The sequence below is a fragment of the Callorhinus ursinus genome, unplaced genomic scaffold (genome assembly GCF_003265705.2).
Source record: "Callorhinus ursinus isolate GAN/ISIS: 27379988/994484 unplaced genomic scaffold, GSC_fseal_2.0 scaffold20, whole genome shotgun sequence".
NCBI classification, from domain to species: Eukaryota; Metazoa; Chordata; class Mammalia; order Carnivora; family Otariidae; genus Callorhinus; species Callorhinus ursinus.
In genome coordinates, this window is record NW_027397082.1 from 21833796 (window position 1) to 21857143 (window position 23348).

The following is a 23348-nucleotide window of genomic DNA, read 5'->3' on the forward strand; positions in this document are numbered from 1 at the left end:
CAGGTGCCAGGTATAAATATTTATTTCTTAACAAGCTGGTGCTGGGAAAAGAAGCCAAGCTGGGCTGTGAAGCCACATTTAGCCCTGACCTGAATCTTTGCCACCTGGACTCCTGCCTGGTGGGAGGGAAGGAGGCAGCGGTGGCTCTGTGAGTGGCCCCAAAGAGTGAGAAGGGTCGGGGCGGGGGGGGGGGGGGGGGGGGCGGGCAGGCCAGGCCGCTGCTGGGAGCCTCCTGCTTCCTGCCTCTCTCCTGCTGAACCAAGGCTTCCCACACTTGGCCAAGATGGGAATCATCTCTGAGCTGGTGGCAGGGGCCTGAAGGTTAATCACAAAGAGATGCACTCTTTGTCCTAACAAGGTCACCTACACGCCCACACGTTTAACCACAGGACAAAGGCACCGTGTGAAATGCAAAAAAAAAAAAAAAAAAAAAAACAGCTTTGGCACGCAGCACCATAGGCAGGCATTTAGCAGCTTGCTCAACCCCAGCCTCAGGGAACTAAAAACAACCACCAGGAGAGGTGCTGCTTTCTGTGTCCAGCTGCCACCACTACCACCCCGGCAATCCCTGGGGCCTGAGAACTGTAGAGGGGAGGAGTAGGGCCAGGTCATGGCCACTCTGGAAACTTGGAGATAGGAATGCAACGTAGTGTAGGAAACACAAAAGCAATCTTCAACAATAATGACAGCTAACCGTAATGAGCTAGCAACACGCCAAGCCCTGCGCTCAGGGGTTTATACGCATTGTCTTACTGAATCTTCACAGCAGGCTTAGGAGGTACCTGCTGTCATTATCCCCATTTTACAGATATGGAAACTAAGGCTTTCAGCAATTGAGCAACTTGACCTTGGTTACGTAGTTAAACGGCAGGCAAAGCCAGGAATTGAGCCCTGCCTTTCCGAGAACCAATCAGATGCCTTTCTATCCCACGGCTAGCCTGCCCCTGGGTGAAGCGGTATCAGTCACAAATTTCTAACCACAGGTTCTGTTACAGTGTTCACCCTACTCCTTCCTCAGCCCCACAGTTCCCACCTGGCGGCTTTTAGTCGACCTGTTCCCAAAGTGTGGTCTCCGGACCAGCAGCATTGTCGGAAATGCAGATTCTTAGGCCCGACCCCCACTCCACCCTCCAGACCCACTGAGTCTGAACCCATGGGACAGGGGAGGGGGGCAGAAGTCTGGGTTTGAGCTCGCCCTGCAGGTGACTCTGGCGCAGGCCGCAGTTGGAGAGCCGTCTCGCAGGTAAAGGTCTCAAACCACACCCCCCCCCCCCCCCGTTCCCCCCCCTGTCCCCTCCCCCCCTCTCGGCCCCAAGCCAGGCATACTTGCCCGCCCTTTGTCTGCAGCTGCCTCATCCCTCACCCACCTTTCTGGATCCAGCTTAAAGCCGATCTCTTACAAGGAGCGTTCCCTGATCGATAATGATTATGCCTCTTGTTTATATAGCATTTTTATCTTTTGGAGACCTTTCACATGTGTTGTCTCATTTCATCTTCTCAACAACACTGCCAGGAAGCAGGGGGAATATGATTCTCCTTTAACACATGAGAAGATGCAGCTGAAGGGGGTGAGGAACCTGCCCAAGGACAAAGCCACGTAGGGGCAGAACCTGGCCTGGGCCCAGGCTAATATCCCTAGACCAGTGGCTCTCCAGGTGTGGTTCCTGGCTCAACAGCATCAGCTTCACCTGGGAACTTGTTCACTCCAGAGCTCCCAAATCAGAAACTCCGGGGTTGAGCCCCAGCATCTACGGTTGAACAGTGCTCCGGGTGTTTCTGATGTAAGCTGAAGGGGGAGCCCACTGCCCTGGGGAGCCTCTCCCCAGGCTCATCTCCACAACCACCTCACCATCCCAGAGTGACTGTAGTCAAGGCCACATGGCGAATTTCCGAGGTCCTCTGCAGCCGTCAACACATCTCTACTTATCAACTTTTATCATCCCCATACAATGAAGAAAGGAACTAGGTATAATGGAATTTTATAAACATCCTCATTTCCAGCAGAGTGCCTTTCAGTTCATTTGGGCTTAATTGCCCATTTGTTGTGGGGATTGCTAACAGCTGGTAGGGTCAGGCGTGGGCACAGGGATGGTGCACTTTTCCCTTTGACCCCATTCATTCAGTCTTCATCCGATCATTCCACACACATATGCCGAGCTCCTGCCGCGGGCAAGCATTTCTCAGAGTTCTCCGCCAGTCACGACGCCGTGCTGTAAAGCCCTGCATCTCAAACTTCAGTTTTGCGTGGGGGCCACGTGGGGGTCTTGTGAAAATGCAGAGTCTGATCCAGCAGGTCTGGCGGAGGGGACAGTGTCACTGAGAGTCTATATTTCTAACCTGCTCCCAGATGATGCCAGTGCTGCTGACCGAGTAACAAAGGTTCGGAAAGCATAGTCTCCCAGGTGGCAGGATGGAGCCTCAGATAACCGAAACAGAGGGGGCGGGGACATCTTTAGGGAGTATCTTTGCCTCCTTCTCCAGCTCTGGCCCCTGACCCGCCCTGCCTTGCATTTTCTATTCCTGCAACGCTGAACGAACTGCCTGTGGTTTCCCTACATACATCATTCTCTGTATCATCTCTGCCTGGAAGGTTCTTTCCTCTACACTTCACCTGGCTGAGACTCTTCTTAGAAAACCTTTTCTGAACTCCCCCTGGTTCAATGCTCCTTCCCCAGGGAGCCCCTCTTCTGTACAGGAAATGCTGTACATATTCTCTCTTTTAAAAAATGTTCATTCTAGTAGAGTTCACATTTTTTTTATTTTATTTCCAGGATCATTAACTTACATATTCTCTTAATCACATATATATAATTGTAGTATTGTTGTCATGTCTGCATCCCCTCCGGAGACCGTAAGCTCCTTCGTTGGCCTCACCCACCAGTCAGACCCAAGTAGCTCTTCGTCAGCTCCGCCCAAGAAAACGTTCCCACGGAAGGGATAAAGCCAGTGATTGATGAGGTGGGATGGGGGTTCCACTTATGGAGCCGTTGGGGAAGAAATAGAAGGCAGCCAAGCAGGCCAAGGGCTGAGAAGAGAGGGTTGCCAGGAACTCAGCTGTTTCTCTCGGGTTGTTCTGCGTTTCTAGCTTGCCTTTAAACGAGACTATAAGCAACTGGAGAACGAAGGCCTTGTCTTAAGGACATTTATAGCAGAGCACGTTGCAGGTAGTTGGAACTCAAGAACTATCTGCTATCTGATTAATTGGAGGGAAATGAAAAGGATGAGAGGAAAGCTGGAAAACTGTTCGAATGTAGAAAACAGGTGGCTCTCTGGGGAGAAAGGAAGTATCCACTGAAGAAATGACATGGTTCTAATAACAGGCAGAGAAGAACCGTTCGTCAGCAGGGGTTTCGGACTAGAGCAGACAACGACGAGGAGCTGGTGCCCAGGGCTTCTCCTGGATGCAAAGAAAAAAAAAATATTTCAGACAGTGTTACAAAGGCAGAAGCAATATACCATTTCTTTCTGGTAACGTGGGAAAACAGAGGGAATGGAAGGAGGACCCCTGCATATCTGAGCTTCCTGTGCCACCAAAATAATGGAATGAAGGAATCCAGGGTGGGAGGTGGGGAGAGAGAGATGACTCTGGAATTTGCTTGTCATCTTGGCTGGAGTGAGCTTGAATGGGAGAGAGGAGAGAGAGAGAGAGAGAGAGAGACTGAGAATAATGGGAATTGGTAGATCAATCAATCAGCAAATATTTATTGAGCAGCTACCCTGGCTGGCAGCTGGAGAGAGCTCAGCTGGAGAGAGGCACATTAGAAAATTGTCTATAAAAAGGTGGTTGTGTGGGAGAGGGAGGGATGTGTTCTGGAACAGGATAGAAGGAGAAGCAGGGCTGCTTTGTTGTAGGACTCTGCGGGTGCGGGGGCGGGGGGCAGGGGTGAGGGGGCTTATAGTCTGTAGCCTCGGGGAAAAGCGCTTCTGGAGTTGCAAGGCCCTGCACACCAGACCCAGGGAGAGGAACCTAACCCACAAAAGACCTATGGTCCTACACGAGGAGGGGGAGAGCCACTTCCTGGGAAAGAGACCACGACGAGTGCAGATGGGTCTGCTCACCCACCCTCCTTCCCTTCCTCCTCAGGGCTCTGGACGCTACTCAATCTATATCGCCAATTATGCCTACGGTAACGTGGGCCCTGATGCCCTCATTGAAATGGACCCCGAGGCCAGTGACCTCTCCCAGGGCATTCTGGCTCTCAGAGACGTGGCTGCTGAGGCTGGGGTCAGCAAATACACAGGTAGGCAGAGTGACGCGCGGTGGCGGGCTGGGGTGCTGTGAGTTGGAAGGGCGGGAGGCCTGGGGCTGGGCCCTGCAAGGCTGCATCTGATTCATCAGAGACCACAGGAGAGGGTGGGCTTGTGTCCCTGGGGAAGGGAGGATGAAGGCTTTATTCCATCCCATCACCCAGAGGCAGCTTCTCCAACACTGCCTCTCCAGGGGTTGGTGGGCTATCTGGCAGGCGTGGGCTTTGAGGGACCCCATGGGGATGTGGGACATAAGATGAGAACACTGTAACATCACCCACTCCCTGGAACCTCTTGCCCCATTCCCTGCTGTAACCCAAATGATGGGTGAACAGGTTCTGTAGGAGAAAACTGACAAATCACAAAGGCCGAGATTTAAAGCATTCTTTATTGCCAAACAGCAGCTGAAATTATTTACTTATACATAAGCGGCCAGGAATTGAGTGCTAAATCCCTAAGCTTCAGCTGGGTCCCATCTCGGATAACTGAGCTCAAAGAATTGTGTTCTTGCTCCAAAACCTCTCCAGCCCCTTTTTTTGAAGCCGTGCTCCCCCCCACACACCTCTCTGGATGGGGGACCTATTGTCAGAGTCTCTGACGGAGATCTTTCTAGGGAAGGCTGTTTTTCTAATTCTAGCACGGCTGCTGACTAAACTCTGATAATCTGCCAATAGACTGCTGATGGCAGAGCAGTCCAGTTCCTGTTTGGGGTGCCAAAAATCAGGAAGCCGGAGCTGTGCACAACAACGTCTCACGTGAACTTCAGCCTCCCTCACCCTGATCCTCTCATTTGGACATAGAGATCCTCTTGCTGGTTGACCTTCCCAATATATCCATCCCAACTTGCACTATAGACTTCCAAAAGGGCAGCCCACCCAAATCCAATTCCTGGGGCTCCGAAGGATGCTTGGTGGGGGTCATTTGGGCCATCCCCCTGCCTCCATACACCCGGGGGATAGCACACTCTCAAAGCCCTACCTAGAAAGGGTTGTCGCAGCCTCTCCTGAGTTTATGATGCCTTTCTCTAGCCAACTTTCCACCTCGGTGAAACAGGGAGATGGATGTTGACCTGTCTGACAAAGTTTGTGGGAACAAACGGCTAGACAGTAAAACAGTTTGCACAGTTCCAGCCCCATCGAAGTGCTCAAGAGCTCCGCACGTGAATGTGCAGCCTTTCTGGCTGAGTGTCAGTAATAAACCATGCTTTCCTGGGAAAAGGAATAAGCATGCAGGAGCTTCAGCCTAGATTTGTACAGTCAATTTTTCTGAATAGTTCCCAGTTCTGTGCATTGGGCTGGCTTGGCAATTAAGTGCCTTGATCTGCAGGAGGAGAGTGGGCTGGGGAGATGAAGCACTTGAAAATGATGAGCTGGAGGGAGGCGAGGTCTGGGAGAGAGGCTTCTACACAGAATAAAAGAATTCAGGAGATTGCAGCTAGGTCCGAGCACGAAGGGGACATTGTTCACGCTGGCTGGGCTGGTGCACGGGCTGGCAGGAAACCAGGGGGGGACCAAGAGGAGACAGCTGAGGAGAACGGATGGGGATGGGAATAGTAGCCAACTGTGCCAGGCTGTGCTGGAAGGACCAGGAGGCTCAAGGAAGGGCCAGCAGTTTCTGTGGAGCATGCAGGCAGGCTGGGGCAGCTGGTGTGCCCAGGGGACAGGTTAGAGCAGCTCTGCAGACTTCCAAAAGCCATTTGGCTGACAAGAACCTATTTGGCCCACCAAGTTACTATTGTGTCTGCCCGCCTTCCCCAGCCCACCCTTTCCTTGCCCACCAAGCCCCTCAACTCTACCCCGCGGCCCCCGTTATCACTTCGTTAATGACACACGGACATCTGGCTGGAAAACTAGCCCAAAGCACCCCCCGACGCCCCAGGGACGGACCCCAAATGGAAGGGCCACCACTGGAGCCCAGCCTGATTGCTGAGGGGCCTGGAGAAGGGAGGGAAGCAGGCAGTGATGAGCCGGGGCCTGAGCAGGCCCCGGGGGCCGGGGTGGGGGGGGGCCAGCCATGGCCAAATGTGCAGTCAGGGAGCCGCAGGTCCCCAGAGCCCAGCCACACAACACCCAGCTGCTGGACAGACCTTGGAGAACCTCTTGTTTTCCAAAAGAACAAACCGAGGTCCAGAGAGAAGGGGCTTGCCCAAGGTCACACAGAAGGTTTGTCGGGAAACTAGCACCCAGAGCCCCAACCCCAGAAGCTTAACCAGCCACAGCCCGCTGACCTTTCTGATGACCTCCAGTTTGAGCATCCCAGCTTCAGCCTGCAAAACAGGAGGGGCTGGTGAAGGAGGAAGGCCCTGCACCCACCGGGACACAGCCCCAGGGATTGGCACTCAGGGCCTTGATTTTGAGCCCCAGTTTTCGTGGCTCGAGGCCTGCTTGGCCTAGGCTGTGCCGGTCAGCAGGGGGAGGCCCCAGCAAGCGATTGGCAAGAGATGCCAGCGGTGCTGCCCGCTCTCCCGCGGGGGAGGGGAGGCCTTCTCTCCGGACTCGAGGGGGGTCCCCCGGCGGCCGCCGCTCCGCTAGGTCACAGTGCCATCTAGCGGTCAGCGTGCCCACTCTCGGGGGACCCGAGGGCTGCGGGCTGACAGAGGGGCTGGTGCTGAGTTGAGGGAGGCAAGCCCACTCCCCCATGGTTCCTGGTTCAAGGAGAATCCCAAGCCCTGACTTTCCCAGCTGCCTGCAGCCCTTCAGAGCCTGGACGGTGCAAGGAATCCCGAGAATTAGTTGTCCATGTGGCCGAGGGCCTGGCATGGAACCCAAGGAGAGGGAAGGTAAGGACCCAGAGATCTACACTGGCCTCTGCAGCCCTGGGTGACCTTGGGCACCTCCTCCAGCCTCTCTGAGCACCTTGAACTCATGGTCTGAACTACGGTCTTGCAGAGCTGCTGAGAGGACAGGATCTGGTGCCACGGTGCGGGTACAGATCCTGCCTCAGCCACCTGTCCTGTCCAGGCAGCGATTAGCAATTTATTAACCTCATGGGCCTCAGTTTTCTCGCCTGCAGTGGGAGCATGAGAGTGACAGGAGGCGTAGGACATGCCTGGCACAGGCCCGGCTCAGGGATAGGACCCTCGGAGTACAGTAGACAGAGACACCCTCCTCATCTGAGGCGCCCAGGGGGATGCCAGGGCCGTCGGCTGGGCATTTCCCGGGTGCTGGGCACAGGAGAGGCACAGGGCAGGCCCGGCCAGCCCTGCCCTGGAGGCGATCTCCGTGGGTCTCGCTGCCCACCCTCCAGCCCTGGGTATAGTCACGGGCGTCTTCACGCCCCTCTCCACTGGAATCCGTTGGTCTTCCCTCTTCACCCTGCCTCCCCACCCCCGCCGGCCTCTACCCCCTCCCCAGGAGCTCTGCATTTCAGAAAGCCTCACCTTTTGAGGGAGCATCTGTCTGGGTTGCAGGGCGGTGATTAAAGAATCCTTACAAGAAATTTGGAAAGAAAATGAAGGTGGATTTATGATACGGGGTGGGGATTTTTGCTGGTGGCTGGGAGCAGTGTAGAACAAAGCGGAGGGCAGATCTGATTTATAGGAAGTCATTATCGGAGGAGAAGGAGAAGCCTAAAGCCCAGCTGAGGCCTTCTGGCGGCTCCCCATCAGCCCACTCCAGAGAGGTGACTGTGGGCAGCAGAGTGGGGGCCGCGGAGCCCCCCAGGCTGGCAGGTGGCCACTGCCTTGCAGCCGGAGCACAGTCAATGTGACAAACAGAGCTAGAGTAACAGGCTCTCCACCAGGGCCCGGGACCCTCAGGGAGTGCAGCCACAGGCCTGCCAGGGTCCCCAATGCCCCAGGACGTGTGCGGTGTCAACGCACTGGGTGATCGACAAGAAAAGACAATTTCTTTTTCTTTCAAAACAAACACAAATACTCGAATAATAGAAATGTGATGTTGGTGCAGTTTCTTCTGCTAAAATAAGAGATTTAAAGGAAAGATCAAGCCTGTGGCTGGCCACTCCGGGCCTTACCAGGAGTCCAGCTTCCTCTCGTGCTGAGAGCACGCTGGGGGGCTAGCACAGGCACTGGGGTCACTCAGATGTGGGTTTGAACTGCGATCCGCAGCCTGCTGGCTGCAGTCGTACCTCCTTGAGCCTCGATTTCCTCACCTGGAAACTGGTGCAGTGGGATGAGACGCGGATGACACCTAGGACGGGGGACTGGAAAACAGGTGGCCCGAGGAGCCTATCCTGCTACCCCTTTCCCTGCCCTCTCTCCTCAAAGAGCTTCTTCAGACCCCTGCCTGTTCTCCCGCCCATCGCCCCTCAGCGTCCTACAGGGAGGGGGCTGCAAGCATTGAGGGAGGAGTGGAATGTCCGTGTCTAATACCCTCCACCCTGTGCGCTCAGAACCCTACTGGGTACCTGGACGGCTCACAGAGGTCTCGTGGGTAGCAGCACCAGCACCAAGACAGTATTATTCTATGTTTGAATGTTCGGGAAACTTAGGATGAAAGACCTGTTACCATCCTGCCCTGACCCTCACTCCCTGTTCTCTCACGCACACATGCACACACGCACACACACGCACGCAAGCGCGCACGCACGCGCACACACACACACACACACACTGCCTATTCCTCCACCCCTATGTTTTCCAGCATCTTTGCTATCCTTCTACAATTTCTTGGATGCTCTTGGCAGCCTGTGGGCCTTGGCATCCACAACAATTGTATTCTATTGAGGTCTCAGTAGTTTAATCCCACGGGTCCTGAGTCTTGGGCCAAAGGGCCTTGCAAAGCCTCTACTGGTGTGGCCTCCAGGTGGACCCGGGAGTCTACTCCCAGCCACACTTATCCCAAGTTTCAGCCTGGAGGATGCACTAGAAGAGTGGAAAGGAGCCTTGGAGATCTCATTCCCCTCCCCAGTTTATGGGGAGGGCGACCAGGGCCTGGGGAGCACACAGTTCAAGTTCCTGGAACAGGAGCAGGTGCAGAAGCCAAGCAAGGACCTAGAGGACTTTCCTGAGCATGGCAAATACCCCTGCCCCCTCGGGCCCGGATCCGGCCCACAACAGCAAGCCGCTCCCTCTTATTCCACGCAGCCTCGCTTTCCCATCATCACCCGACCACTTCCAGCTCCTAGATACAACCTGGCCTGTCAGCAGACCACCCCAAAACTGCCTACATGCAATCTGAGAAATGGATTGCCTGTACCCAAACTGCACTTGAGTCTGCATCGCCAGAATGCAGGGGTTCAGAGGTTTAGGGGTACAGTGCTTGAGGGTAAATGAGGCTACCCCGCAGGGCTCAGGGCCACTGGGCAGATAATCAGAGGGGGTGCCAAAATGTGGTGAGGGGACAAAGGGCATTGGGGAGGCATTTTCCCCTGCAGCTCCAGCTCTCCCACCCAGCTTCACTGGGCAGAGTGAGAAGCCTTCAGGAGGGGTTGGGCAGGGCACGGCATCTGCACCCAACAGCAGAACAAGGAGGCCTTAGAAGCCTGAAAGTGCTGGGGAAATAAGGGGATTTTATTCACCTAGCAGGTGGGAAATCGTCCCAGCTAATGATGATGTGGCACCTGACATTTTCCAAAGTACCTTCCGAAAACCAGCTCACTTAATATTTATGACAGCCTGAGAAGAAGCTATTGTTACTATCAGCCTCACGTCAGCGGTGAGAAAACAGATACCCAGAAGGGTTCGGTGATGTGCCCAAGGTCACACGCACACTTTCTGATGCCTGTCTTCCAGGGTTGCGTCTCCAGCCCCAGCTGGGGAGCTGCTTGTCCCCAAGAGGATGTGCCCACCTCACATACAGAAGTAATTGATGTAAAGTAGAATTTAACTCGCTATTGGGACATCATCCTCCAAGGCAGAAATAAAGTTGTTCCTAACGGCCCCTTGGGTGGCCCCAGAAGGTGTGCGCTAAACCTCAGGAGGGAGAAGAGTTGGGGGAGGGGAGAATGTCCAGGTAGGAGATACTGAATCAGGAACCTCTGTCGTGGACCACACAGGATGGATGGATTTTACTGGTTTGGAAAAGATTTACATGATCCACCCGGGAGTAGAGTTTCCTCCGCAGCTCAGCAAGGGATGCAGACACCCGGCCGCCCCTGCCTCAGACCCGAGTTCAGCTCTCCATCCTGAGGCTGCTGGGGCCAGTGCCCAAGAGGCTGGCTCCCTGTCGACTCACCTGCTCCCCAACTGTGCGGCGAACTTGCCAAGAAGGAGTTGTGGGTAACATCTCTGTTATGGTCCGGTTGCCATGGCAATAAATTGTCACTAATTAGTAGTGTGGTTACCATGGCAATTTTCTAATAATTACAGGTTACAAATGGTACAAGGCTTCAACCCAACCCAATTAGTTAATTAGAAAGATTTAGAAATTTGTCCAAGAGGGAAATAACCTGCTTTGTAGAAAATGAAGAGAATGTGTCACAGCTTGAGAGCCAGAAGCAGAGAGGAAATTGGAGGACACTAGAGTGGGGAGGACGGACAGGGTTGCATGGTGGTAAGTCCCAGAGCCCCACCTGGCATTCCCGGGGGCCTGGGCAAGGCCCGGGGTTTCTCACTGAAGCCTGGCCCTGGGCTGGAATCTGGCAGGACGGGGGCAGGGCCAGCTGCCCGCTCTGGGGCTCCTCTCTGAATGTGCAGACGTGGTGCCCAGGTTACAGCCCAGCAGCCCTCCCCGCTGGCCTCCGATAGCCTCCCCGCCCCGTGCTCTGGCTCTCCTAACGAAAAACGCACGCCACATCTTAGATGATGCTCCCCAGGAGCCCTGTGGATTTGGTGACTCCATTTTCAAGAGGCTTGGGCTCTCCCGGAGAGCTAATTAGATTACCTGGGAGGAATATGGGAGGCACAGGGCCCAGAGTGTGTTCATTTGGAGCTCAACCATGAGAGCAAGGAGAGTGGCAATGCCGTTGGACCCATCCCCTCCTCCTGGCCCCCAACACCCGACCTGTCGGGCAGGCTGCTTTGCACAGGTGAGAAGTCACCATGATTTCCTCCAGGGACCTCTCTCAGAGGGCAGGAGGGGCCCGGTGACCAAGAGAACCTCCATCCCACATCAGCACAGTTTATGGAAACCTCTTCCCCATCCAGAGCCAGGCAGGCAGGCAGGCAGGCAGGTTGGGGGGGCGGGCAACATCTCTCGGGTCTGCCTGAGCTCTCGTTTTTTTAACAAATAACAACACTAACTTGTTCTGAGTTCTCTGATGACTATTCGTATTGTACTGAATAGCCCGTTAGAGCCTCAGCTTTCAAACTTGACTGTGTACATAGCCACCCAGGGGTCCTGCTAGAATGCAGGTCCTGACTGGTTGTGGGGTGGGGGTGGGGGGCTGAGATTCTGCCTTTCTGACAAGGCGGCGCCTTTGCGGCGGGCCCACGGACCTGACTTTGAGTAACCAGGTGGTAGGATTCACAAAGCCCTTTCACGTGTCTCGCTTCATGCGATCCTCGTAAAAATCCTAAAATAGAAAAGGCAGGTCATGCTACCCTCATTTTACAGATGAGGATGCTGAGGCTCAAAGGGTACCATAAATTGCCCAAGGTCACAGAGCTTGTAAACAGCCGCACTGGGACTAGAATCCACCTCCCGGTCCTGGCCGGGCTGGCTTCTGCCCAGTATTCCCAGTGACTGGGGCTTCCGGGCTTGATTTGAAACCCAGTGGTTGGGGCTGTTTGTTCAAGATGTCTTCATATTGGACTTGTTGACACGGGTAGCTCAAATTTGATCTTGGAGACATCAAACCCTAATGTCGAGCTGGCTTGATTTCTTTCTTTTTTAAAAAGTATGCAGTTACTGGATTTTTTCCTTTCCAACTACAGAAGCAATTCTGTTGCAACAAGCCAAAACACAAAGACGTTCCCAAAAAAGGCGAACTCCCGTCTCTCCTTCCCTCCCCAAATCCCACCGCATCTGGTAGCCAGGGTTAACAATGCAGGGCGTGGCCTTTCCCACTTTCCCCCAAACTCAACAACAAGCTTGCACAAACACATCCAGAAATATCATGTATTTTGCCTTTTTTTTTTTTGAAATAAAACTAAGATGACACAATACCATTACTTGAATTGTTTTTTCATTTAACAGTATGTCGTGGGCACCCCTGCAAGTCAATACATATGGATCTACACAGTCTTTTCAGCAGCTACAGAATGGTCCATCCCATGGATACAGCACAGTCCATTCAACCAGTCGTTGTTGATGGACTTATGGGCTGTTCCCAGTTGCTTTACTATATCAAGCAAAGCCAAGAAAGCAGCCTGTAGCCTTAGCCGGAACCCAGTCCTCTATGTTCTTAGGACAGGAGCACACCCAGTGTCTTGACTCCCGGTGGGCGTGGGGGTTGTCAGGAAAATCTGTGACTTGATCAAGTGGGTAGATCTGGGCTGGGGGGATCGTTGTGAGTCAGCCTCCGAAGGGAAGGAACGGATCTGTAGGGTGGCCTCTGTGTTCTGTAGGTCATGGGATCATGGCTTGGGCACAAAGTACTCTGTCTTGCCCCTCCCTTGCCTCATCATCGGTGTGGTCATCCTCCACACAAGTTTACAGGACTGTGAGCCCAGATCTGAGCTCAGAGAAGCATGCAGATTGTTGTCCCCAAAGCTCTTCTGAGGCATCACCATAGCGGTCCTCAAAGGCCTCAAAGGTACCCCCGCCCTCCTCGCGGGCCTGAGGCTTTGCTTCTGCCACTCACTGTGGGTCACTGTCCTGTTCTAGGGGGCCGGGGTGTCAGCGTGGGCCCCATCCTCAGCAGCAGTGCCTCAGACATCTTCTGTGACAACGAGAATGGGCCCAACTTCCTCTTCCACAACCAGGGTGATGGCACCTTCGTGGATGCTGCTGCCAGCGCCGGTGAGTGCGACCACTGCCCCATGTCCCTCAGTGCCCCAGACCCCCATGGGCCTCTGGGCGCCCCGCCCCCTCCAGCATGGTGCCATGGGCCTCAGGGAGACTGGGACCAGTAATCATGCACACCATGCAGGGAGACATGGCTTGTCACCTTCAATTCCACAACCCCCAAGGCTCAGGCCCCAGGGTGGGTGTGCTGCTGGGGAAAGGGGGAGCCTGGAACTCCTGACCATTATGCATTGTCCAGCAACTAGATTTGGCCCACGTTCCTCTGAGTCCTGCTTGAGTCCTCAGCATTAATTTCCCCTCCAAGCTGCCCCTTTCCAGTTCCCCTCCCCACATTCACCTTAATCATTGAATTCAATCCAGTAACCATTTCTTGAGCCCCTGCTAAGTGCCAGGTGGTGCTAAGAGCTGGGGACGCTGACCCTAATAAGGTTATACCACCCTACCCTATCTGACACACATACACACACAGGCATGGACATTCTAGAGTGGAAAACAGATGAATAGACAAATAGCTAAGTAGGAAAGAGACTAAAATTCACACAAAATAGTACTTCAGGCCCCCCAGTTCTGCTCCCCTTCCTCCCTTTGTGCCCATCCCTCATCTGCCTCAGGACCTTTGCACCTGCCATTCTCTCTGCCTGAAAGTGCCTTCTCCCTTTTCTCTATCTGCAGAAATTCTATTTGTCCTTCAGCACTCAGCTCTATGAAGTCTTTCTTGCCTCCCTCTGTGCTACCTGGCAGAGATCCACACTCTCTCCTCTTCATTCACCCTGCCCTTGCATGTACTTCTCAATCAGGCTTCTACGTCGCTAAAATAACCTATGTCTACAAGGACTGGGCGCTGTACTGTTCATTCTTGACACAACACTTGGCACACAGTGGTCACCCAGTAAATTTTGCTGAATGGCAGAAAGGACACCTAATGAAACTTTGTGGATGTAATCAGTCTGCCCTTCAACCACTTCTCCCCACCCACTTCCTCCCCAACCTTGCCAATGAAAGGATTGATTTTGCCCCTTTCTGGACAGCATAGGGATGAGTTCTAGCCTCCAGAAGAAGAGGTGAGCGGGGATTAGACACAGAAATCAAAGGTCCTACAAGCTCCAGCTAGTGCTGACAGCTAGCCTCAAATCCCTGAGCATCTGCCAATCCATCGTCTGTGACTTAGAAGTACCTAATCCCCCGCTCTCCGCTAAGGAGTGCCCACTGTGAGCACCACCCCTCCACTCGTAGCCAGTCAACTCCCCCTCGTGCCTTGCCCTCTTCTCCTTCCTGGGCAAAGCTAGAGCTGGAGGCCTCCCCCCTGGCCTGTCCTCCCACCTGGCACACACACACACACACACAGTGCTATATCCTCTGGCAGCAAATTTTCTCATTGCTGAAAAACCACAAAATGAAGGGGAGGTGGTGGTGGAGAAAACTTAGAGGATTTGATAAGGTGTTAAAGCAATGGGAGCGGAGGTGAGCGAACAAGTTGGAGTGGGAGAAGGTATCTGGCGGGAGGAGAGAGGAAAGGCGCTAGGTCCGTAATTGCAAGTCAGAATGATTGCAGGGGTTTAACAAGACATGTCAAGAGGGCATTCATCACCCAAACAGATGCTGCTGTGAAATGCAGCCTGGCACCGGTTATTCCCGTGAAAGGGAACCAGCTCCTTGTCAAGGTGCCTCGTAGATAGCAGACAGATGGGCCAGCATGGAAGACCACCGACATTAGGGCTGGGGAGTTTTGTAGAGAATTAATGGGGTATTCATCCTAGAGGTTAGAGGTTTCCCCCGCTCCTTGGCAGAGCCTCTTCCTCAAGCCTAGGGCTCACTGTCTCTTCTCCCTGCACCTCGCGCCCATCGTGCAGATCTTTCGCTCCCCCAAGAGGGTACTCAGCCTCCAAGGTTCTCAGGGGGCCCCACCCCCACCTTCCCCTGGCTCCCGCCCCCAGGAGCTCTGTGGTTGCAGCTGGCAAGAGCTCCCTGGGCCCTGGACTCTGTGATCCCGCCTCCATTATATTGTCCTATCGCCCACCATCTCTGAGGGCCCGATGACCAATGGCAGTTTGTCCTCCGAAAGAGTCACCATGGGTGTTGAGAACCAGCATCCACCACCTCTCAACTCCACGCTTGGCCTGATGGAACATATCTGCCTTGGGCCGCCAGGAGGTCAGGCCATCCCTCTGGGCAAAGCCAGCCCCTGTCCTCCCCCAGGATTGGCTCAGTGGGCACTGGCAGATGCAGGGACAGCAGAAGCAGCCGACACTGGACACAGAAGCTTCTCTTCCCTGAGCTCCCAAGGCACACTATGGGTTTCTGTGTTATGATGTGACATTTCCGCTGCTGTCACCAACATCCCCGGGTGCCTTCTGTCAAATTATTTGTGTCTCTTCATTCATTCAGCAAGTATTTACTGAAAGCTACCAGGTCAGATGCTGCGTGAACACAGGTGAACAAGAAGATGGCCCCTGACCTCACGGAGTGTAAGGTCTAGTGGGGAAACCGGACGCTAAGCAAGTAAACCGCAAAGGAACATAATGGCCCCTGTGATCAGCACAGTGGAGGGAAAGAATGAGAGGCTGTCAGGACAAATAACAAATAGCTGGGAGGAACTGTTTTCGTGGGAGTGGTCAGGGAAGGCTTCCCTGAGGAGGTGACGTAGTAGCTAAGAGCAGAAGAAAACCAAGGAGCCAGGTAACCAAGAGCACAGGGAAGAGCATTCCAGGAACAGCAACAAGCTTGAGCAAAGGCCCAGATGCCAGAAAGAGCAGGGCTCCTTTGAGGAATGACAGGAACACAGGTAGCCAGAGCTTATGAGTAAGGGGGGAGGGCGAGGGGTACCAGATAAGATGGGCAGGGGCCTTGTGCTCCCCAGGCAGGAATTTGAACTTGACCCAGCAGTACTGGGGAGCCACCGAGAGATTTAAGCATAAGAGAGATGACCAACTTACTATACCCCAGTGGCAGTGTTGGGGTGGCTGGAGAGGCCTTTGGTCCTCCAGAATTTCCATGTCTCCGTCCCCTACCCCTGCTACCCCAAAACTGAGTGAAAATCGTGTGCTTGCTGGGCAGATGCAGCTGAAGGCAAGTCTGGTTCCCTTTGCAACCACCTCCTGCCCCCATGGAGAAATTGTGACCCAGCAGCAGCAGCTCCCCAGCTCCCCGTCTGCTTCCGGGGAGGGCAGGGTCAGCACAAGGGTCACCCTCCCTGCCGCTCTCCAAGGAGCTCCAGCAAGGTGAGCATTCGTAGAGCCTGCAGGGAGCGCTGGCCTGAGGGTCCCTGTCTTTCCTCCCCAGGAGTGGACGACCCCCACCAGCACGGACGAGGTGTTGCCCTGGCCGACTTCAACCGCGACGGCAAGGTGGACATCGTCTATGGCAACTGGAACGGCCCCCACCGGCTCTACCTGCAGATGAGCGCCCATGGGAAGGTCCGCTTTCGGGTAAGAAGGGACCTCTTCCCCCTGCCCCCCAGCACTGCGAGTGGCCCTGGCACGTCCCGGGGATGCAGCCTCACCTGCGCCTTCCACCAGGCTGAGAAGGGGCTTGTGGCTCCGCAGGGCCTGGAGGCAGGAGAGCCGCAGGGAAGGTAACATCTGGGGGAAGATGATGGACTCCAGCCTGGGCTTCTGTCCTGTCTCTAGTGCCCGAGGCAGAGAGAGCCACTGGCAGATGGGGGACAGCAGCTTCCCATGGTGGGCAAGAGCAGGGCAGTGAAGGCTCTGGGCTTCGTTCCTGGATTGGCAGCGTTTTTCCAGGTGGCTCCTGGAAAAGCTGATCTTTTCAAGTTTAAGTTCTGGCTAAGGGTGCAGTGAGGAAGAGAGCGACGGGGGAAGGTGAGGCTACAGAGCTCCTGACAGCTGCCCCCAAGGAAAAATGGCAGGTGGGGGACGAGATGACCGGCAGCCCCTCTCTGTGCCCCCTCCCTGAGCTGTCAGTAGACTGCAGTGCCAAGAATTCTTCAAAGGGGCTGCTGGGTGACAGGAATAGAGGTGCCACCCCCCTGATGAGCTGGAGTTTGGGGCTTTCTCAGGCAGCTCTCATAGGATGGTTGAAACTGATCTCAGCGAGTCCAGATGGTTCTGGAGGTACCTAGGTTTCGCCAAAATCCCCTGCAGGAGTGAGAATTTGCCTGATGCTTGATGATCCCAGGGGAGTCTCCGGGAACCTTCTGTCTGGGTCACCACCACAAGCTTCCTCCGTTGTAGGCAGCCACCTGAGGAGGCTCAGGCCCAGCTGCTCCCTCCCTTGAGATCCGGGCTCTCTGGGTGAGAAGGAGGCATGCCCTGAACTCAGGCAGTTGATCCTGGGATTCTGGATGGTTTTCATCCTTACTCAGCTTTTTGTTATTTGTATATTTTGCGCGCGCACGCACACACACGAGTTGGGGGAGCAGCAGGGGGACAGAATCCTCAAGCAGATTCCCTACTGAGCGTGGAGCCGGACGCGGAGCTCAACGTGGGGCTCAATCCTATGACCTGTGAGATCACGACATGAGCCAAAACCAAGAGTCAGACACTCAACCAACTGAGCCACCCAGCCGCCCCCAGCTTTTTGTCCTAACTCAGGTTCTCAACCAGGGGTGAGAACCTGGACATTTTCTCCCCAGGACATTTGACAATGTCTGGGGACATTCTTGGTTGTCACAAATGGGAGAGGGGTACGACTGGCATCTAGTGGGTAGAGGCCAGGGATGCTGCTAAATGTCCTATAAAGCACAGACGGCCCCTCCAGCAAAGAATGATCCAGCCCCAAACATCAGTGTGCTGTGCTTGAGGAGCACGGCCAAGCCTTCTGGTGGCCCCTCACCAGAGCTCAGAGGAGCAATGATAATGATAATAGATGCCCCATTTATCGCGTGCCTTCCATGTGCCAGGAACTGTGCTAAGCGCTTTACATACCCTATCTCAGAAGCCCAGGCGTCCAGTGGGCCAACCCAAGGGAGCTATGTAGTTTTCCATTTTTATAGGATCAATAGAATAATAATGAGTTAGAGATCCTGAGGTCTCTCTTCCTCCAGCTCTTAAGGTCCTGCTCAGCCCACCCTGGCCAACTGGCCAGGCTCTTAATCAGCCTCATTACTGCACTGATGGGGACAACCTCCCTCCTGGCCTCCCCAGAACAGGCAGCTCATCAGCTCTCCCAGTTGGCTCATTCCTGCAGCTGATGGAGGGGGTCCTGCCGTGAGGGGCCAAGGAGCAGGCCAGGGGGAAGAGGGGCGCTCCCAGAAATACTAACTGTCCCTTCCCAACCCTTTCCAAGGGGGCCCTGAGAGTTAGGCTGCTAGCATCTTTAAGGGACAAAACCATCTGTGATTATAATCAAAAGGTTGCTTTCCACACCTCTTCTTCTATTTCAAAGGAAGTCCCACACCTGGGACCCTTTGCCGGGTCCACCAGGGCCGTGTCAGCGCTTTGAGGTCCAAGCTGGGCTCTCCTGGGCCTAGGGACTCCCCGTGAACCCTGGACAGGTACATCTGATACTGCAAACCCCCAAAGCAAGTGTCTCCAAAAAATCGAAAAACTCCCAAGGAAAAAAACAAAAGGTAACAGCAAAAACACAGCTAGAAGCCCCCTCTGCTGCCTTCGACGGGAGTGACAGCATGAGCAAGGCCAGGACAGATGCCAGGGGTCTAGTTCATGCTCAGTGCTTGCCAAGCATTTTACATGCAGTGCCCACAGCCTGAGCCACTATTCCTAGCCCCGTGTCACTGATGGAGAGAGTGAGACCTGAGAGGTTAATAACTTGCCCGAGACCACACAGCTAGTCAGCAGAGGAGCCTGGATTCAAATGCACAGCACTTTCCAGTGTCCCCCACTTCTGCCTCTCCTGCAGAGGAGGAAGGACATAGCATCTTGAGTCAAAAGCCCCGGCCACCAGCCCATCATTAGCTGTGAGCATGCGGGATTCCCCCCCCCTCCCCCAGGACGCGATCGCCTCGCCTGCAGAATGGGAATGCTAAAGTCCGCCCTGCCTCCAGTGCCTGGTGGGAGAGCTGTGTGTGACCCTGACCAGGGAACAGCCAGGTGCTCCGCTGGTGTGACTGGGACTGCCCCTCTCACCTCCTTGTCCTCCTCCAAGCATCCTGAGGTCTGTGTGGTCCTGGTGCAGCCACCACAGGTCCCTTCCAGGGGAGGTGAGAGGGGAGGTGTTAGGTCGGCTGTCTCCTCTCTTGGATCGCACCCCCCACACACACCTCTGTCTGCTGACCTGCACCGTCTCCCCTGCCAGGACATCGCCCCACCCAAGTTCTCCATGCCGTCCCCGGTCCGCACCGTCATCGCCGCCGACTTTGACAATGACCAGGAGCTGGAGATCTTCTTCAACAACTTTGCCCACCGCAGCTCCTCAGCCAACCGCCTCTTCCGGTAGGCGCTTCAGCCTGGCCAGGGGCCTCTCGCTGTTGCAGGCTGGCAGTCGGGGAGGGAGGTGTAGGACTCAGAGGGGTGTGCCCAGGGCTGCGGTGCAGGAAGGTCCCCTGATGAAGGAACAGAGAGGAGGGAAGGAGGGATTGAGCAAGAGGCTGTGGAGAGGAGGGCAGATCCTGGGCAGGAAGCCGGCCTCCTGCTGTTGTGGGGGGAATGGGCAGAGGGACATGGCCCAAAGTGTGCCCAGAAGCCAAGCTCTGCAGGAGAGAAATCCACACTACCACAAAAAGGAGTTAAAGAGTCAGATTTGTTTAGGTGCGCCTAGGGTACGCAGACAGGCAGGTTTACTGGCTGCAGGACTTCTCAGGGCCTTTAACATGACCATGAGTGTTTTTACTTTCTGAAAGGTAGATGGAGTATTCCAAATAGATTTGGCCACAGGACACCTCTTTCAAAGATTTTCCCCTTGGGACTGGTGCTCTGCAAAACATCCCTTGGGAAATGCTGGATGAGACAATTAATGGTAGACAAGGAAAAGGGAGTGGCAGAATGGAAGGAATATGCAAGCATCTGCATCTGGGGAGGAAAGGTTGGACGTTCAGAGGCAGTACTTCTCTAAGAGGGGTCCGGGGACCACTGGCATCAGAATCACCCGAAGTGCTTATTTAAAGTACAGAATCCCAGGGCCCACCCAGATCTCCTGAATCAGAATCTCCAGGGGTGAGGCCCAGGAATCTCTGTTTTTAACAAGTGCACTGGGCATCAGGTGCTTCTTACCACACTAAAGTTTGAGAACTGCTGTTGGGGAACCTCAGGACCCATGTGGCCTGAGACAACCCTTTTCCTGGCCTAAAACATGCTCCTGGGCCTCAGGAGTCAGTGGGGAGAGGAGGCAGGTAGAGCAGGGGGCCTTGGATTCAGGAAATGGGCCCGATCACCTGCTCGGCTCCACGGGGCCCCCATCCCTTACCCCGGGGGGGGGGGCCCAACTATTAATAAAAGGCAAGAGCTGTGACTAAGCATGTTTTAAAATATAATTATTAACAAAGCATCAATCCTGACTGGATATAATCACCCCCCGAAGGCACTAGTTTTACTAATTAGGTGCCTTGCAAAAAGCTTATTCACAACTTCCAGATTAATTGCGGAAGATCAATTGCTCGTTAACAGAGACACTACTTTCCTTCTCTGGCTAATAAAGTGTCACTCGCCAGGGCCCCTGAGCACGAGGGAGTCTAGTGCTCTGGTCGCTGTGGCCCGAGAACCCAGGCACCTCCCCCGTCTGCCTGCCCACCTGGCTCTGTCACGCCACCCAGCCTCCCTCTGGCCACCCCAAGGGCGGGCTGGTCCGGGGCTGCCGTGGACGGGGACAGGGTCACCCCATAGTGGCCCCACGGGTTGGTGTCTTTGCCTCCACGCAGCAGCGGTGCGAGCCAAGTCCCAGTGGCAGATGGCTGGGTCCCGAGCACATGGCCCCAACTGTGAGGGGCTACCGCGGGGGCTACTGCCTCACTGGCCACTCTGCATGGTTGGCCCCAGCCTGTCTCTGTTGCTGAATGGAACTTGGCAGGCTCCTTGTCGGAGGAACTGCGGACTCAGAGCCTCCGTGTGCTTGAGCCTGCGATCTCTCAGTGAAGGGTCGGGTAACCAGGGCACTCGTCCCCAAACCAGATGCTTAGTCCTGTTAATGATGGCGGGACAGCAGGCAAACAGGGACTCTCCCAGGCCAGCCGGGAGAGGGGCGGCCACGCCCCTGACACTGAAACACGCCTCTGATCTCTTCTCCCCTCCTCACTCCTCTGCGGCTCCTCGCTCCTCGGTCCCTGGCTCCGAAGCGAATTCCTACACCTGCCTTCAGCAGGTGTCCCCGGCTAGTCCTGCCAGCAAGCTGTTTGAAAATGCAAATCTGGCCACACCCCTCTTCCACTTGAAACCTCTCAGAAGCCCCCCACTGCCTCCTCCTGGACTCATCCCACACCTCCCGCTTTGTCCCCAGCCTGGCCACTCTCCATTTCCCCGTTTACAGCTGAGCTCCCGACACCACTGGCTTTGTTCGGTTCTGGGCTGTACCAGGCCTGGAACCTCAGGCTGCCCACCCCCCCCCCGTCCCTTGCCCCTCCCTCTTCGTCTGAGTGACCATACTCATCGTTCGGGTCTCAGCTTAGTTGGCTCTTCCTCCAGGAAGCCGGGTGAGCTTGCCCAGCTCCGCCCTCCCCGCAGCCCCTCTCCCTGTTGGCCTCTGCCTGAGACTCCCTGTCGCCATGGACCCTGAGCCCCATCCCTCCCGATGCACAGCATAGCCGCAGGCCCCCACGCGGTGACGGCACACAGAAGTCACTGCAGAAGAATTTGTTCAGCAAATACATCGATGCAGTGGAACTGCTGGGCTTTATCCTTAGGAACGCTTAATTGCACTGTCACCTGAACCAAGGGATGTCTCTGCCCAACTGTGGCAGAGTCTGTGGAACACAAGGGGTCAAAGGGACTGTGGTTGTTGGCAGGCTGAGGCACACATACCTCTAGCAGGTATGCACACACCTGAGTGCAACCAGGTGCGCCGCCCTCCGCCTGGACCATGCACACGGGTGTGGTCAGCACCGATGCCCCAGGCTGACAGAGGGTCCTCCCGGGGCCACGGCTCGGCGCTGCAGAACCCCTGCACTTGCGCCTGTGCTCTGCGCTCCAGCCACCACAGGCTCCAGCTCTGGGGACTGCTGCCCCTTCCTGAAGTCACTGGCCGTATCTCAGCCCGCTGGTGACTCTCTGTGACTTGGGCAGACAAGAGTCGCCTGCAGTGTCGCGGGGAGAGTGATCAGATCCCTCCCAGCCCCCGTCTCCCCCAGCATTGCTCCTCACGTCCAGGCCAGAGCACCCAAGGCTGTGAGAATCTAATGAGTAAGAAAAATCGGAGGAAAGCTCACCACCATCATCAGCATTCAGCTCAGTGTGGAGAAAGAGCAGGACATTCACAGTGGGCTTTTCTGAAGCAAAGATTACCGTGATTCAGAGCTTAAAATAAACAGAGCTCCTGCAGCCCAAAGGGACCCCTTTCTGCCTTTTTGGCTGCTGGACTTCATCCACACCTCCCACAGACATGAGCTCGGAGCTTCCAGTGAGCCGCGCACTGGGCTAGGTGCTGTGGGAAATGCGAGAATGAGTAACACGTGGTCCCGGCCTGCAAAGAGCTCCCAGTCTAACTGGGGAGATAAGACACATTCAGAGCTTCAACACAAGGCAGAAAGTGATAAAGGCCGAGCAGTAAGGCACTGCTTCCAGCCCGACGATCAGGGAGGGCTTGGAGGAGGTGGCATCTGAGTGATTTGAATCCTGGGTACACCCAGAACTCAGCAGCCCAGGGCCACTTGAAGGAAAGGGAAGGTCAGTTGAAAGTAGCTGTGTGCCTGCCCCTTCTCCATCCATCAACTGCCCTTCCCCAAGCTGTCTATAATTCATCCATTAGAAAAAGAAAAATCAATATTTACCAACGTAAATTAAAACCCAGGAAGGGAACAGGCCGGGTGCAGGCAGGCTCTGTGAGCAGAGTGGCTCCGTAGGCATCCAGGGGGTAGCCAATGCACAGTGGGGCCCAGGGCTGCTTGGAGGAAGAGACTGGAGCAAGTGGGCCTCTGGGTTCAGGGGGCCCGCGGGGGCCTCGCCAGCATGTTACTCATCTGGGAACGACCTGTCTCCTCTCCTACAGTGTCATCCGCAGGGAACATGGCGACCCCCTCATCGAGGAGCTCAATCCTGGTGATGCCTTGGAGCCTGAGGGCCGGGGCACAGGTGAGGGCACCTGGGGGCTCAGGCCCGCACTCCTCTGTCTCAGCTCTGCCCATGCACAGGATGAGGGCAAGAGGGATGGGGTAGCCAGCTCCACAGCGCGGGACCCCTTCTTCCCTGCCACATCGGAGGCTAACACTCTAGGGCTGGGTGAGCCCCTGGG

At 55.1% G+C, this 23348-nt stretch overlaps 1 protein-coding gene across 5 annotated transcripts in view; it reads left to right on the forward strand.

The window, feature by feature from the left end:
- The window catches only part of CRTAC1 (cartilage acidic protein 1), a 145280-nt gene that overhangs the window by 93512 nt on the left and 28420 nt on the right, over nucleotides 1-23348 (forward strand). For all 5 annotated transcript variants that reach the window (XM_025880872.2, XM_073904349.1, XM_025880869.2 and 2 more), the window contains exons 5-9: nucleotides 4085-4241; nucleotides 12915-13049; nucleotides 16335-16480; nucleotides 19269-19405; nucleotides 23106-23188. In XM_025880872.2, the coding sequence (XP_025736657.1) occupies nucleotides 4085-4241; nucleotides 12915-13049; nucleotides 16335-16480; nucleotides 19269-19405; nucleotides 23106-23188 (658 nt within the window). The remainder of the gene's footprint in view (nucleotides 1-4084; nucleotides 4242-12914; nucleotides 13050-16334; nucleotides 16481-19268; nucleotides 19406-23105; nucleotides 23189-23348) is intronic.